Here is a 16,856-nt window from a genome sequence, read left to right as displayed (position 1 = left end):
GTTCTTTTATTCTTTATAATTGTTTCTACTACATTGCATGGTATAGTTCTGTGGCTTAAAAATCTGTTATTCTCCTGATCTTCCCCACATTTTTTAAGACATTTGTGTTCTCTTTATCACCATCCAGTTCTCAGGTCCCAAGGCAGTCAGTTTTAAATAAGAGTTATACGTGCGCGCGCGCGCGCGCACACACACACACACACACACGTATTTCTGTATAATTACATATTTTTCTCCCTAAAGAGGAGATAAGATCCATCATAAGGATGAGATAAGGGACCTCAAAGAAATAAGTTTATAGAACTTCTCCTGTTATTGAGATTCCTCAAATTACATGAAGAGATGTGTGCATTGACTTCACTTGAAAAAGTAGCTGTTATTATGAAAGTTGTGAACCAAATATAAATTAACACGATTCCATTGAAGACATGGTATGCTGATTGCTATTACAAGTTCTCTACTTCGCCACTTGTATGGGTAAATATATATACATACAATACATAATAGACATATTTCACGTATCACTGCTATTTGATTGGCTCTGCTTTAGAATTACAAGTTGACAGAAGACAAATAAACCACACTTAATTTCCCTCTTTCCTCTATTTTAATTCTTTTCTCTCAGGCTGCACAGTTTGTATTAATTGTTTAATGGAGAAGACTGGTTGTGGTTGGGGAAAGGCTTCCTTTTGACTTCAATATTTTCTATCTCTTCCGGCAAGACAACTAACAAATCTGCAGTTTGTAAATATAACCATTTCATATATTTTGGAAATTCCTTTGTAGTATTATTTAAGTAATACCAGCCTAAGTCAAAATTTTACTGTAGATTATTTTCCTTCTACAATCTTTTTCATACAGTTTGTTGGGGAGTAAATTTGAAAATTTCTTTGACTACATAGAATGGCATTCAGTCAGTTGACTTTTTGGTATGTATTTTGAGATAATCTACTTGCAATTTAAAATATATAGGTCATTTTCTGTTTAGAGAAAGCTCTCCCTGCACTGGTCATATGTGTAGAAAGGCAGAATGCATTTAGATTGTACTGTTCTCTTGCTTTTAGAACAGTCCTACACACTATAACACTATAATTTTTCTGATCTTCATGCCATCTTTAAGACATTAATCTCAAAATCAGTGATTGATTTTGATAGCTTCAAAATGTGAGCTTCAGCCACTAAACTTTTCTCATTGGTCTTGGTTAGTTGCAGGAATAACACAAATCGAGTCTAAAGTTACCTCTTACCTAGTATGAACTCTCATTTCATGTGGTCTCCTCTGTTCTCCCATCAGACACTTGAGCTCTTGCTTGTACAAGAGAACTTTGTTTTTTCCACTTCCTAATTACTCAGCTTTATTAATTATTCTGAAGGGGTTTTGACTGGTTTCTTTCTCAATCTTCAATGAGGATTTGGTTAAGAGCATCTACATCTACCTCACAACACGCATAACATGATTTCTGATGGTTTCACTCACAAAAACCTATTCAAATAAGGGAACATGAAGTAAATCAGTTGTTAACTTAGGGCAATACTCTCAGGAAAGAGAACATGTGCTAGTGACAGGGCGGGGAAGGGAGAAAAATTAAGCTACGTGCTGAGGTCATAAAAAGCAATAAGGACTCCAATATTCTTTATCTATATAGTTTTTTATTAAAATGCTTTAAGGTGCTCATAGGCAAAAGGTTGAACTGCAATGAAGTATTTTAGAATAAATAAATGACTTTATTTTCTTTTCTAGCTGCCTTCCTTGCAAAAACTCTGAAATATCCTCCTGAAATGACATTTCTGAGTAATTTATGAGTCATAATTTTGTGCTTGACTATTTAAACTATTATTATTATTTTACCTAGGAGGCAAACAAGTATAAATGTGGAATTCACTAGTCGTTTTCTGCGCCCTGCTGAAGCAGTGTTGCTACTGATCGCGAAGAAAGTGGGTGGAATAGATGGTGCCACACTGGCTTTTTCTCTGAAATCTGAAGTCAAGCATATTAAGCCTGCTGTAAGTTTATGTGTGTATGATTAATGTTGTCACAAAAATATTGTTCATCTATACATTGTATCAAACAAAAGTATACTGAGGTTAGAATAAAAGTGTGAGTTACCATCAGCATTAGCCTTTGACCTATAAATATTCAAGCTTCCTGTATTAGCCTATGTACATGCAGAGAAAAGCCTAAGGAAATATCCGAGTTTCCTACGGATATAAATCACAGTTAGGTGATTAATAAATTTAAAATTTTGCACTGATTGATCTGAAAATAAATCTGGAGCCCTTTCAGCATGTGAATGCTCTTGGAAATTTCATTGGGGAGGTGGTGATAATGTTTCAGCTTAGTGATGTCAGTTGTCAGAAGGAGACGGACAGCAAACTTTTGTTAGGTGTTACGAGGCTTATTTGTGCTTTTTTGACTTTAGACGCTCTGTAGTTTTAAGGTGTATCTCAGAAATAGTCAGAGCAGAGATAGGCATATGTTTCAGCATTTGTTATCAAACATTCATTGAGCAGATCTAGATAGATCCTCTTCTGAACTTTGATGGTTTTTATGTGATTCACTTTTTTTTCCACATGACACCCTTTATACCATAGCAATAGACACTGATATTAGAAAGGAAATTTGAGGCAAGAGAAAAAAAAAGAGGACATGTAAAGATAAGAAGTAAAAAAGATGACAGCTCAAGTCTTTGCCTTATGCTGTCATTTGAAAGAATATTTAAAATGTGATGAAGTTTAATGCATGCTTATAAAGAAATAACCTTCAACACTTCTTTGCTGGCAGCCACACCTAGCAGTTATATTATGTTAATTTTGTAGTCACTGGTGGTCAAACGCATGGTTCTGTTCTTCTTTGTGATATATTCCTGTTTGTTTATGTATTATACATGAATGTAGTATTGGAACAGTTTTATATTGATATAACTCTTTATTCTCTTTCAGCATATATTAAAATGCAAATCCCCATGTTATGAGCTGAAGAAAGTTATCCTAAATGTTACTAATCCCTTCAGAACTGATGGCATGTTCAGGTAGACAATGCTGCAAAGACAAATTTTTAATGATCATATTGTTTTATCAACTTTTTTCCATAATTTTCTTCTTCTTCTTAAAAATGTAAAACCTTGAGGTTAAATTACAAGGATTTACATTACCAAAATTGTTACAAGCACTGTGAATTGGAAGCTATCATAAAGAGTAAAGAAGATGATAAGCCTTAATTGAAATACATCTCAGTGAAAGCAGTAAAGCTAGAGTTTTAATCAAATGGAGTTCATGAATCTTGCTTGTATTTTTATATTTGGCTGAGGGCCAGCGGAATTCCAAAGAGAAACAAACTCAATTAATAGTCAGGTTTTTTTTTTTCCAAATCTGTTTTATACTGCTGTTTAGATTATTAAGGAAGCAAAAGAGAAAAACCCATGCTTTTGCCTTGAGGCTCACATCACTATCAGTTAATCCAATTTTTCATTTGTATTCATCATAGATGTAACATCTGCAGAGTTATAGATGTTGCTTTCCCTAATACAAAGAAGTAGAGAGTTGTGTCCTGTTAAAATCTGTTTATGTGATAGGATGCCATATTTTGTCTTAGGTTTATAGAACTAAGCATTGATTCATGTCATTCATTTAATTAAACATTTTACATTCTAACATTTTTAGCTTGTACTACTTATCTGTTTAGTATACATTTTGTGTAGGCTGTAAACTAAGTTTCTCTTTCATCCACAGAATATATTTGGTATAGACACCCATAAACAGAGTTGTTTTCACTGCTCCAGCAATGTGCTGTGGCATAAGCCACATATGGAGGAGTCATATAAGTTTATTTAGCTTCTGTCTTTTTTAAACTCCTTAAGGTGGTCAGTGGCGCTGCCTGTAATCTGTTCTAATATGTGAATTAACTTTTGAAAAGGATACATAAAGGCAATGAGGGAATTTACTTTTATGAAGTAATTGTCAATTTGTGCAACATTTGAACCAGTAATCTAAAATAAAAGATTCTTCGTATCATGTTTCCAGTGTTTTGAACCATCTAGTGTTCCATCAGGGGATGCATCGCTTAGTTGCAAGTTACACTAGGAAATTCACTTGTGGCTGGAAGTCACATAATGTGGATTTAAGGAAAGTACAAACTAAAAATATGACTGTCTCTTTAAACTTGTGTCAAATATATAGCAAATATCAGGTATTTCAGAAAGCTGTAAATTCTGCATGTTAAACTAATCCTTGCCTACCGTTTGGCTGTTTGTTAGATGTTATCCGTTCAATTAAATAAATATTTTTTTCTGATTTTTATAGTTTCTAGCTTTTAACACCTATGTATAGATCTATATTTTAAAGATTACTGAATCTTTGTGCTTCATTACAAAAAATTAGTAGAGTACATTTAAAATTATTCATTCAATTCCTTTTTGAAGTACTGCAGCTATTTCTCTCTCAAGAATAGAAAACTATTTCTGTAATATAATGTACTATAATAAGTAATCATCATTATTATTTTCTTAAAGAGCAGATTCAATGCTTGGGCAGGGAATGAACTAGTGGTGTGTATATTATCATAAGTCTATTGAAAAAATTGAATTCAGATACACAAATAGTGCTAAGCTAGTTGATGGCTTCTGCGTTTTTGCGCTGTACTGTGTAATCTTCCTTCTGTTTTTACTGTTGTCTGAGAATGCAGAGAAAATGCAGAAGAGTAGTTTAAAATGGATTCATTGTGTACTGGTACCATGTAACAAAACTTTTACAGTGATGTTAAAATTTAATTCTCAACTAATAACTAGCAGTAGATCAATGGATTATCCAATACCTAGAATGAAAATGATGTGTGCTCAATGCAGTGTACATGAAAGGAAAGAATCATAGAATCGTAGAATGATTTGGGTCAGAAGGGACCTTAAAGATCATCCAGTTCCAATTTAAAAATTACATGGCCTAAATTGTGCAATGTTTTGAAGTTATTAAATAAGAATTAATAAATTACAAATAAATATTTTAAAAATATATTAAAAATTTGTTACGGTACTCCTAAAGTATCTCCAATTGAAAATTATAAGTTACTGTATGAAACCTTCATTTCAAGGCTAGAATAAACTGAGTTTGTTTAAATTCAAGTTAAAAATGCAGTGATTATATTTATTTGCCATAATCCAGGGTCATTTTGCTGGAATCCACAAGTTATTCAATGCATCCAGAGAAAGTATATCAAGCCAAACAAGTAAAGCAAGAGCAAACTTTTAGGTAAGTTCTAAATGGTAGTTATTAACTATAATATATTGAATTATACAATTCTGTTTGTATTGCATCCTTCTGTATGGTGGTGTGCATACCCATTTTAAATAATTATAGGTTGAGATACAGAAATATTGTAGAATTCTGTAGTGTTTTATAACCACTTTACGGATAATCAGTGGAGGAAAGGTAAATATGACATAAAAATAAAAAAATTGTATAATGTGGCATTTGGTAATAGCGTTAGAAATAGGATTGAAGGGTGAACTATCGATGCTAGGGTAGGTGCTACTGTGGTGACTTCGGTGACTAAAATGCTGAAAATCAGTCCCACTTCATTGTGACAGAATTAGTTCTGATTCTTGGAACGAAGAAGGTAGAATTATTTGAAGGTACAACAGTAAGGTCAAGTTCTTATTTCTACACAGGCGGTCTGTAGAATTCTTCTTGTCCTGAAGTGTAAAATGTTACAGTTTCAGTAAACTCCTGGAAATGCACAGAGTAAGAGGTTATCAGTGCAGCTATATTGATATAATTTAATACAATTTTGTTTCTAGACATTATTATTTAGCTGAGCATGGACAGATTTTATAACATATGAAATCTGGAAGGAGAAGAAGTGTTCACAGGAGTGTGGTACAGATAATAAAATGGCAAAGAGTAAAAAACAGAGAGCAAGTAGGATGTCAGTTGAGAAAGGAGGTATAAAGAAAGATTTGTGCTGAAGACTTGTAGTCCAAAAGGAGATATTTCTGCCTTCACCATTTTTCTTTTTTTTAAATTGTTAGACAGTGAGATAAATACCAATAAGCTTAGATAAACAGGCAGAAATCTTTGCACGCTTTGAAGATGCAAAAGGTAAATTAGAATCACTGATAGTCAACGTTAAAGGAGAAAAAGAGAATCAAAAAGGCTTGAGGACTAAAATTTGTGGCACTCTCTGTAAGTGGCACAGCACAGAGAAAGAACTACACAAAATATCTAAAACAATGGTTGGAACTTACTGGATATTAGGAATTGCTCTTTTTTTTTTTAATAATTGACAGTTTAATAACTCTATTTTTCAGTCATAAACTGTAAATGTTAATTCTTTTTGATGATAGATTTTGTATTCACATATCAACCAATTTATTTTATAAAGATCTGTTTCTCTAGTCTTCCGTTTCTTCACCATGTCTTATGATTACTTATTCATAGAACAGGATTTATAATCATCTGTTGGAATAGTATAGTCGCTTAAAAAAATCCTGAATAGAAGTAATGTCAGCTTACAAGAAAGATGTCCAATGTGTAACCAATCAAGTTTCATCTCATAGAGGCAGGATCTAGCTTTGAAGATACAGCATCACCAGCCCTCTAGCAAGTCATGTGAAAAGTACTCCAGATGAGAAATGCTATCAAGAAAAAATACTATACCTGAGTACTATGGCATAGACATTTTAGATGGACGTGTTGTGTCAACTGTGCTGGTTGTCAACGTCCAGTGTGCTTTGTGCGCTTACAACTAAGCTACACTTCTCAGATGTGCTACAACAGATGAACCTTCAATGATTAATGATAGTTAGTTTTGAAATGTGGAGCCAATATCAGCACAATGATTTTTGTATGAAACCTGAAGATGTGTATAGTAAGGCCTGTATCCAAGGGGAAATAGCTGCACCTATTTAATGTAATGCATGCTGGAAAAAGAAAGTCTAGTCATAACTACCAGTTTCTCTGGTCAGATCTCCAAACTCTCAGCTTACTAAACAAATGCTGGGCAGCTATGACTGGATATTACCTCTATTCATATATTTTGCTGAAAGAAAACATTTGATCTTTTCTGAATGTAATTCAAAATGTGACATAAAAATAATCTGTGTTCATAACTTTTATGGTATCAGTTCTGAAGGGAGAGATAAGTAGCATCTAGAACTCAAATGCCATTTGCATATGCCAAAATGAAGGACTCCATCTTCAAATTAAGCAAGAGAAGAAATAAGCTGGAAAAATGTATAACTCCTATTAAAAATTCTTTTAGGACAAAACAAGAATTTTCTGTCCAAAGCCTCTTACAAAGAAAGAAAAACTGATAGAGCCACTCCGATAACACCATCAAAGTCTACAGATTTTATTAGTATATTGTACTTAGAGCTATCACAAGCTGTTGAAACAGAAAAGGATTTTTTATTGTCCTAAATATTTCAGCTTATCTTATCCCTAGGAAATAAATCAGTCCAAAAAGTATCATTTAAGCCATGGATAGAATCATTGAATCATCCAGGCCTCGCTCTTACTGAAGTTGGTTTGAGGGCATCTTAAGACTTTAGAAATCTCTGATATTGATTTGCTATCATTTTAGATGTTTCTGTTATCTGTGATAGTAAAATCCACTTAGGTGGCTTTTTAAGATGACTTCTTCTTGAATGGAATATAACAAACTTCTGAAATTGTGTTTAAAAATCAGTATGTGTGCAATTCATAACTGATCAGTAAGAAGATTGTACCTGCAATCATTTTTATTCTTTTGATAAGTCCAGAAAATGCTTTCTACAAAACAGACACTCATTGCTCTAAGTGCTTCATAGGAATAAATGTACCGCAAAATCAGTGCTTATACTCTAAGTAATTGTGTCTACAAGATTGATGTCATTTGCATGCTTCAATCCTAACAATTTAATCATCCAAGCAGGTCTAAGTGGGTCTCCTCAATCTCATAGTTCCTTCTGTGCCCTCATACTATGACCTTATATATGCCAGATATATCACTTTAAATCTCATTGTAACAAGCTTTACTTGGCAAGTAGCCTTCTTACCTATCACGTTTCTCCTCTGGCAGTATCACAGGCAACCAAATCAGTGTCCTTCATACCAAAGAGACCAACTCTTTAGTCATTGTGGTACAGGCTCATCATACTGCAGCTGGAAAGGTATCCGTTTCTGAAGCCAGAGACCAGAGAAACTATGTCTAAGCTGAAAAAATCTAACAACCCATGCCTGAGGCAGGGTGCCATTCAGTGGTCGCAGGCAAGATGTCTTTGTCCATGGGGAGCTGAATGATGATGTTTGATGAGGACTTTGTTTTTCCTTTTATCCACTTGGCATAGTTTTTCCTTTAAATAAACTGTGATACATATGCCTGGATTTTTTCAAGTTATGCACTTTTCTATACTTTTCCAAGCCCTTGACACTTCAGTTATTACCCTTGGCCTACATCTGTGTGCCAGCATGTGCCTCCTCCTGTGGGAGAAGGAGAACCAGGTGGAGAGATGCACGCCACATGGCCCAGGAATTCTCATATAAAACTACCCATAAGAAGTTTTTAAACATATTGGTGTTTTGACTGATGTAATAAAAAAAAAGTATTGAATGACAGTAAAAGTTCAAGGTTACTTTTAATAGCTAACTAGCTAACTTTTCCTTTCATAGGTTGTCTTCTGTAAAATTAGGAAGTGGTAAAGTTGTACCAATGATTCACTAGCAGTCCTATTCTAAGACTGACTAAACAGTTGAGATTATGAATTACTGTGTCCATGAGTCATAAGGATATCTCATGATTGCCCAGATTAATTAGCCAAAAAAACTGTGAAAGTGGATAAATATTTTTACATCAAGCAAAACTCATCCTAAAACAAAAAAGGAGCCATCAATTAATGAACTTCAAGTCAAACTTCGCAGGACATTGTGTATAGCTTCTTAATGCTATTTTTTTGTGTGTTTATTTTTAACCAGAAACAAAACCAGAAATTCCAAATATTTTTAATTTTCTGAATTTTATTCTTACACTTTTTGTTCTAAGCAGTTTCATGTGTCAAGAAAAGAGTTACATTACTCAGAATGCCTCTGTTTACTTAGTGATAGGATAAAGAATAAATGAAGATCAAGAAGACTTCATTGTGTCTGTATGATATATGTTACGAGATTCAGAATTAATACCTGTTGTTTTGGCAAATATGATTTAGAGATATACAGTACTATCAGAAGTCATCACAATTCTAATTAATATTAGAAACTGACCTACAGGGCTGCTCTCAAGGCGTACATCGCCCCATCTGTATTGATACCTGGTGACTGCCCTGACCCAGGTACTGGAAATTCTCTGTAGACTTATTTTATGGCAGCATTAAGCTCTTCTACCTCAACCAGATCCTTATTTCTGTGTGTATTGAAAGGGGATGTATTGAGCTAAGACTGAGAGTATAATCATGCTTCTTGTATCTTCCTGATCTTAACTATATTCCTTTTGTTTTTATTATTGCATGCAATGCCATTTCTATTTGTTACAGAAGAATAAGACGCAATGTACATAACTTCCACAAGACAGTTTTATTTCCCTTTCCCTTCAGTTTTCTGCAGGTTCATTGCAGTGAGAATAAATTTAGAGAGATGTTCAGTACCATCAATGCAATGAGTTTCTCTGTCATGTGGCTCTGCAAATAGGACTTATTCAGTGTATAGTTCACCCCAGTGAAGAATTAGGTTGTACTCTGTATGTTCTCAATGTGTTTTAATATTTACATGTAATATGCTTATTATGTTATAGTTTATTATATGCAGGTTTGAGCAATTTGTTATTTTTACAGTGATTCTTCTGTTTTGCAATCATGACTTGGAATTCTGATTCAAAGATGAAGTATTGAAAGAGAAGACATTTTATATGAAATCTGTGGGTTTGTATTTTTATGTGAGATACGTATTTGTATGTACAGAATAAATAGTATGTTGTACTCGGCATACTCCAGAGATCATTTTTCTTACTGAAAAATGGCCTTTTAAGTGTAGATGTTAAAGTGAATCTCCAGGGTGACATATTCTGAGAATTTTACGTGTCCATTTATTTAAGGTTGTGGGGTTTTTCTTAGCCCAGCGAGATCAACTATTTATTTTAACAGAGGCCCGAGAGCCATCAAATACCGTATGAAATAATTGTTTGCTATAAGATGGTTCATCAAATTTTACTGCTAGAGGAGAATGACTTTTATGTGTGGATAATATTAAACCTGAGTCTAGAGCTAAAACTCTACTTGCAGTATTTTTTTGAGATACATGATAGTATGGTTTTCAGCATCTGTGAGCTCTGTGCTTGTAAATTAAACAAAACTCTCCTTCTGTAAATGTAACTGCACATTCTTAACTCCTGTCAAAACTAGTAGAAATAATTTGTGAGGAAGGGTAGAAAAAACTGTGAAGTAATATCGGGGAAATATATCATAAGAAACACAATTTGCTTTGGGGGATGAGAATAAGCAAAGATTTTGTTGTAAGTTGTTTTTTTTCAAGGATATCTGTTCTTTCCTAATACACTTAAAAAGCAATAATGTCATGAACAGAGTTAAGGTGTTTAAGTTAAGGTTCCTCCCCTTCACTCCTTTCTCAGACAAATCTTTTATTACATTAGTTTCCTTGTGAATGATTAACTACACTGTCAGTGAATATGGATTATTCCTGTAGCCTCGATGTAAAAGAGGTGCAGAAGAGCAAACTTTGCTGTTCCCAGGCTTTTTTTTCCACTCTTTTCAGGGCTATAACTTTGTGGAAATGAACCTTGCATGTGAACTAAATTAATTGAAACGAGAAGAGAATTATTTTTCATGGAAATTCCTTGAAGAGCTTCTTCCTATGAGATTTAATACTTCCTAACAAGATCATGAGCTACGTATTAAGATGAGAATTTTACATCCCTAATTCCTCATTGTGTGGTATAAATTCCCAATATTCTATCAAAGAGACAAAAATAAAATTAGTCTTTGCATGGAAAATTATGGAAAATTATGTTCCAGTTTCTATTTATTCTGTGAGCCAAAATGTTTTGAACTGTGTATACAAAAGTAAATTTCAAGTGTTTTTTTTCCTGTGTACTAATTCTTATGAAGGAATGTAAAAGAGGGAGAAAGAAAAATAAAAAAAAGAAAAAACAACAGCAAAGGAATGCAGTGATCACAATGTATCTGAACTGAATTTGATTTGCAGATATTTAGATGTATTGGTATGCAGTATTTTTGAGGGATAACTGGATGGAAGACAACTCAGAACATCAGAGGAATGCAAGGCCTTGCCACTTCATGAATTAGCAGAGGAACAATTCCTTGCCTACCCCTGTAGGCTATTGAAATGATTAAGAGAAGAACTGGGACTTAAGTCCTCCAGAAGTGTTATTGGGCAGCAGTACTTTTGGCTGTCGTAATATAGTAGCAGGTTTTTTTACGTGGAATTTTGCTTATAGCAGTATCGCAGAGCTATTGTACTGGTTAATTAAAGGAAAAATGTGTCTCTGCTGTACATACAAATACTAACTTAAGTCGAAGAGGTTATATTTAGCATTGCTGGTAGCTATACGGTTGTAAAATAAGTCTTTTTGTTGTTTTGTTTTTTGTTTTATTTTTTCTTTCTTGAAAAATTTGCTTTTCCATTATTTATTCATTAAAAGGGAACAAAGCTATCTGTTAGTAATAGAATTATCCAATATGCCGAGTATTGCTTTCATTTTTATTTTTTCCTTTTAGTTCTGAAAATAAAATATTAAATTTAAAAAAAGATGCACTACCTGAAGATACAACTGAAGAGAACTACTTAAATTGCTGTAAGTATCTCTGTACAATACGTCTTCTGTCACTACAGTAGAAATCAGGCTATCTGTATAAGCAAGAGGTTAACATTTAAAGTATGTTCAGTAGTTACTATTTAAGGGTCTGCTCAGTCATTATTATTTATAGGAGAGTTTATCTTCTGATGTATTTAATTTAGCAAAATGATTTCTAAGGTTTCTCTGTAGTCCTAATGATTTCACCATAAAAAAAAATTATTTTTTTTTTAATGGCTTGTAAGCTGACTTCATAGGAGCCTCATGTGGAGCCTTTGCAGTTTACCTAATTTATTTTTGAAAGTACTCATTGACAGAGATTGTATGTTTCTTACTCTTACTTCCTATGAAATGTCAGTCAATAGTTCTGTTAAAATGTAAAGATCTGGGCTATAGCCATTTCTGAGAATGTTGAAGGTCTGCTTGAGCAAAATTTGTAGAATGACCTTATTTTGTCTTCTTGACAATATTGTGTTTCTATGAGGTCATATGGAAAGCAGATTTGTATTCTGAATAATCTAACCCTTCTAGATATATTGATTATCTCATATTGAATCATATTTGAGATCTGACTAACAACCAACTAGTACACAGTTCATAAAATAGTAAGTATGTACCTTAGGTAATGAAGTGGCATACAACTATTGTACCACTTTGTGAATATCTTGGAAAGGTTTTTACAGTTTTAATTAGATTGGAACTACAGAGACATTTTTTTATAGCCTTTCAGGTCTTTGAAAACAAAATTATGCTTTCATTTCTCGTGGAAGTGCACTTCTGCTTCAAGAATAATTCCCCTTCATTCTCTTAATAACATGGCTAACTAAACCTAATGAAGTCTTCAGTACATGATTTACACCTTGACATGAGAGAACATGTACTATTAAGGGCTTAGAGTCCTAAGTGGAGAGCAATAGAAATATGGAATATTTTTATTTCTTTTGGAGCAGCCATAATAAGAAGGAAGAAAACCGTAAAAAAAAAAAAAAAAATTATTTATTAAATATTGCTTCTTTGGCAACTGTCATAATCTCACAGAATCCAGAAAGTGAGGAGGGAGGGCTTTTACAAGACTAATTCATTCTGCTTCACAGTTTGAAAGGAGACAAGTTTTGGAGTTGCATAGTCAAAAATTAGTTGCTTATACGGCTGCTTTACTCTATTAGACAGAAAGGTAAAAATGAGACTTCAGTCCTGTTGGTGTTTTTTGTTTGTTGGGGTGTTTTTCTTTTTTCTTTTTGAAAATTATTATTTTTTTATGCATGCTTCAGAAACATAAAGTTCATATCAAATGTAACTGTTGTTTAAAGAATGAATATTGGGAAATTCATAGGATCATAGAATAGTTTGAGTTGGAAGAGACCTTAAAGATTATCTAATTCTAACACCCATGTGATAGGCGGGGACACCTCCCACTGGATCAGGCTGCCCAAGACGCCATCCAACCTGGCCTTGAACACCTCAGGGATGGGGCATCTACAGCTTCCCTTGGCAACCTGTGCCAGTGCCTCACCACCCTCATTGTGAAGAATTTTCTCCTTATGCCTAATCTAAATCGGCCACTCTTCAATTTATAGCCGTTGCCCCTTGTCCTATCACTACAAGCCTTTGTAAAAAGTTCATCTGCCACTTTCTTGTAGTCCTCCTTCAGGTACTGGAAGGTTGCTATAAGGTCTCCTCAGAGCCTTCTCTTCTCCAAGCTGAACAACCCCAACTCTAATTTTTTGCTTTTAGAAAACAATTTGTACTATAGGGAGAAAAGGTGGGTGGTGACTCTGCCTTTCTGCAGCTTGGTTCTTGGTGGTTTTGAGGAGTGAACCTGTTATATTTAATTGGCCACTGTTGGCATAATTTTCTTATACGATCTTCACTCATTTCTGTTGCCTTTGCTTTCACTTTTATTAAGTCTATGGAACTTCCCAGAAAGCTAGCCAAGCAAAATTGAATGAAAGTCCCTTTCTAAAGTAATCTGCATTATCAAAATATGCATGTGAAAAACATGCATTGAGAAAGTAATCAGATTCTACCAGATTCAACCCTAAGATTCTTAATGTCTTATGAAGACAGCACTTTGTCAACACAAAGAAAGCAAGGTTGCGAGTATTTAATTTTTTTCCATTCTGGAGGATTTCAGACTATAACATAACATAAGTACTGCCACTGAGAGCAATATTGTTTAAATAGTAGTAAACTGTACTCTTCTGTCTGGCAGGATCAGCCATTTGCTTGTAGCCTGTACATCCCTGAAGACTTATTAATCATGAAAACTGTCTGTTTCCCCTGGCAGTATTTCAGTGCACAGAATAAGAACACAAGTAGTTAGCAAAATATATTTAAATACTTAAACTTATTTAAACTTATTTTAACAGCTGACCAATCCAGTCTCCTGCATGAGTTCTTCTGTCCAATTGAAGAACTATTCTTGGAAAGGAAAAGCTCTGCAGGCTTAGATATTCACTTCCTTCCCTTTTATATGGAAAAAAGATACTGCACTGTCATTCTGGTTAATGAACTGGTAAGCACAGAATGTATGCTCTGTGAGTGGTTTTCATGTGATACTCTTGTCAGTTAAGAATCAGGATAATTAGTGTGAAACTTTCTGATGCATTTCTCAATTATGTATGAATAGGATAAATGAATATATAAATTGATTATGTACATATTTTAGGATAATGCTTTAGTATGCATATGTAATTATAAAAATTTGATCTGTGTGATAATGTTTGGATATTAAAAAATTACTCTTTTTTTTGCTTAAAGTCTAATATTCATATAATTTCTGGATGAAAATTTTGTTTAGGAATTTGGTCAGAGGTTCACATGAAATTACATGTATCAGCTAAGAAATGTAAATCAAAGTTTTCTGCCCTTTTATGTCCAAGTAATTAGAATTACGTAAAATACTGCAAGTTACTTTTCACTGTAAAACACTGCAAATGAAAGTAATACTGCAAGGAATGCTACTTTGGTGGCTTTCCTAGGCAACTCTACTTCAAAACAAAATATGGAATGTAAGTAATTTTTCTAGGCATAGGAACAAAAATAATTCTTTTGGAGAAGACATAGGCAGGGAGAGGATAAAGTCTTTACCGTACTGTAACTTCTCCCTTTCAGTTGCTCTTGAGTCGTGTAGTCTGGGATTTTCCATATATACTTAATTGAATTTGATTTAATGAAATTATCAAGATTGTTTTTGATGAACTTTAAGAGCTTAAAATTTGCACTCCAGCTTCTTTGATGTCCTTGTAATCCTTTATTTCAGTGGTCCCAACCTTATTATTTCTGTGTCTTCAGTCCATCTTTTCACCTCCTTAACCTCTCTGCTGTGTTTCATCTCAAGCTGTCAATGTTTTTCAACACCTTGCTGTTTTTCTGATCTTCTTGTATGTGTTGATCTCAAGGCTTGCATCGTGCTTCTTACTTTCATAATTCTACCTCTTTCTTTCAGCATTCTCTCTGTGCAGTTACATGCATCTGCCATCTTTTCATATTTTCAGAGAAGAAATTTTATGTCGATTAACATGGATTGCATTTTCTCTACATCTTTGTTTCTGGGAGTTAATTTGAACATGAACAACCTGTGATTTTAATTCTTTAAGTCATATTTTGAGAGTATCAGTCCAGACTTGCACATCTAAATGTCTTATATAAAATGAAATTATTTATTAAGAGAATACTTTGCTACCTGTTGTTCTTGATTGCTGACTTGTGTAGGGAACTGCAGATTCCTAATAGCTGTACATTCTTTTGAAGTATTACTTTGCAATGGTATTTGATAAATAGCTAAGGGAGGTTTAACATCTATTTTATTAAGTATTTTTGTTAACAGTAAATCCTACAAAGTGTTAATGCTATCATGTTTGCAGCTGATGGAAAATGTAAATATGAAGCATAAAAGCCACAAGGATACAGGCTGAAAACAGAAATCAAGAAGCAAGATTTTTTCAAAGCAAGGAGGGAAATGGGGAAGTTTATTCTCTCCTATATGCACGTTGATGTCAGCAATGACAGTAGTTGATAGTAGAATGGCTTCCTAACAACTAATATAATTATTGAATTAGTTGTATATGCTGTGAGCTTATGGAACCAAAACACATTGTTAAACAGGAATAATTCCTGTTTAAATTGGTTCCCAGGAGTTGCTCTTAGTTTGTATGTGGGGAAACTGGTTTTGCTGTAGGTTCTTCAGTCCTTCTCAAGGAAGATATGTCTGAACCCTTGAATTGAGGAGGGGAAGAAAATGCCATCAAAGTTGAATAGCTTCCTGTCTGCTGGGTCAGAAACATAATTGCAATATTTTCAGCCTTAACATGAATATCTGATGAAACTATAAATAAAAGTAAAATAAAAGGCAGACTTGTCTTATGTTATTACCAATATTAAAGGGAAAACATTGCATTGGTTGGCAGATGGATGACATTATAGAAATAAAATGTTTTCTCATACCTGGAATGAAGAATAAAAGACATAATACACATTTTTAGGGCAGTTTGACAGAATATGATTTATGGAAATAAAGAGATGAACTTCTGTGCAAATTGTATCAGTTGTTCCAGCAGTATTTCAGCCTTTACCTTGCAATCAGTAGAAACTAAAGTTGTAAGAAAAAAGTTTATGGTAAACAAAAGGAAGTTATCAAAACGATAGTATTATATCTATTAAATCTCTTGCCTAGTTCAGATAGATATATAGATAACTTAGATAACTTCTACTCTTGGGATGTTCTGATTGTGGCCTTAATAATTTGGAGTACTTTTAGTGAGGTTTTGTTTTTTAAAAAAATACTTTTCTGTCTTTAATTTGCACCCTATGTTTTTGTTTCATCTGTAATTCAAAGTATTATTTCTCTAATGACTTTATCCTTTCCTTTATGACAAATTGCCATCCTCTGGCAAAAATATGTTTATATTTACTTTCAAGCCTCTGTAGGTCTTCTATTTTTGATGAAATAATTAAGATTTGTTAACTTTATTTCTTCTTAATGGAGAATTTGTACATAATACTAATCTGCCTTGACTTCTGCTCTTTTGTGCCTTCTAGAGAGATCTTACTGGCTCAGAATTAC

The 16,856-nt window shown here is 33.6% G+C and overlaps 1 protein-coding gene across 1 annotated transcript in view; it reads left to right on the top strand.

The window, feature by feature from the left end:
- The window catches only part of CFAP47 (cilia and flagella associated protein 47), a 296,277-nt gene that overhangs the window by 100,440 nt on the left and 178,981 nt on the right, over window positions 1–16,856 (top strand). Inside the window, exons 38-42 of the mRNA XM_054060306.1 lie at window positions 1,854–2,004; window positions 2,941–3,029; window positions 5,155–5,241; window positions 11,715–11,791; window positions 14,161–14,306. Coding sequence (XP_053916281.1) covers window positions 1,854–2,004; window positions 2,941–3,029; window positions 5,155–5,241; window positions 11,715–11,791; window positions 14,161–14,306 — 550 coding nt within the window. The remainder of the gene's footprint in view (window positions 1–1,853; window positions 2,005–2,940; window positions 3,030–5,154; window positions 5,242–11,714; window positions 11,792–14,160; window positions 14,307–16,856) is intronic.

The sequence above is a fragment of the Cuculus canorus genome, chromosome 1, assembly GCF_017976375.1.
Source record: "Cuculus canorus isolate bCucCan1 chromosome 1, bCucCan1.pri, whole genome shotgun sequence".
NCBI lineage: Eukaryota > Metazoa > Chordata > Aves > Cuculiformes > Cuculidae > Cuculus > Cuculus canorus.
The sequence above is the reverse complement of the archived record's forward strand: the minus strand, read 5'-3'. Positions and strand labels throughout refer to the sequence as shown.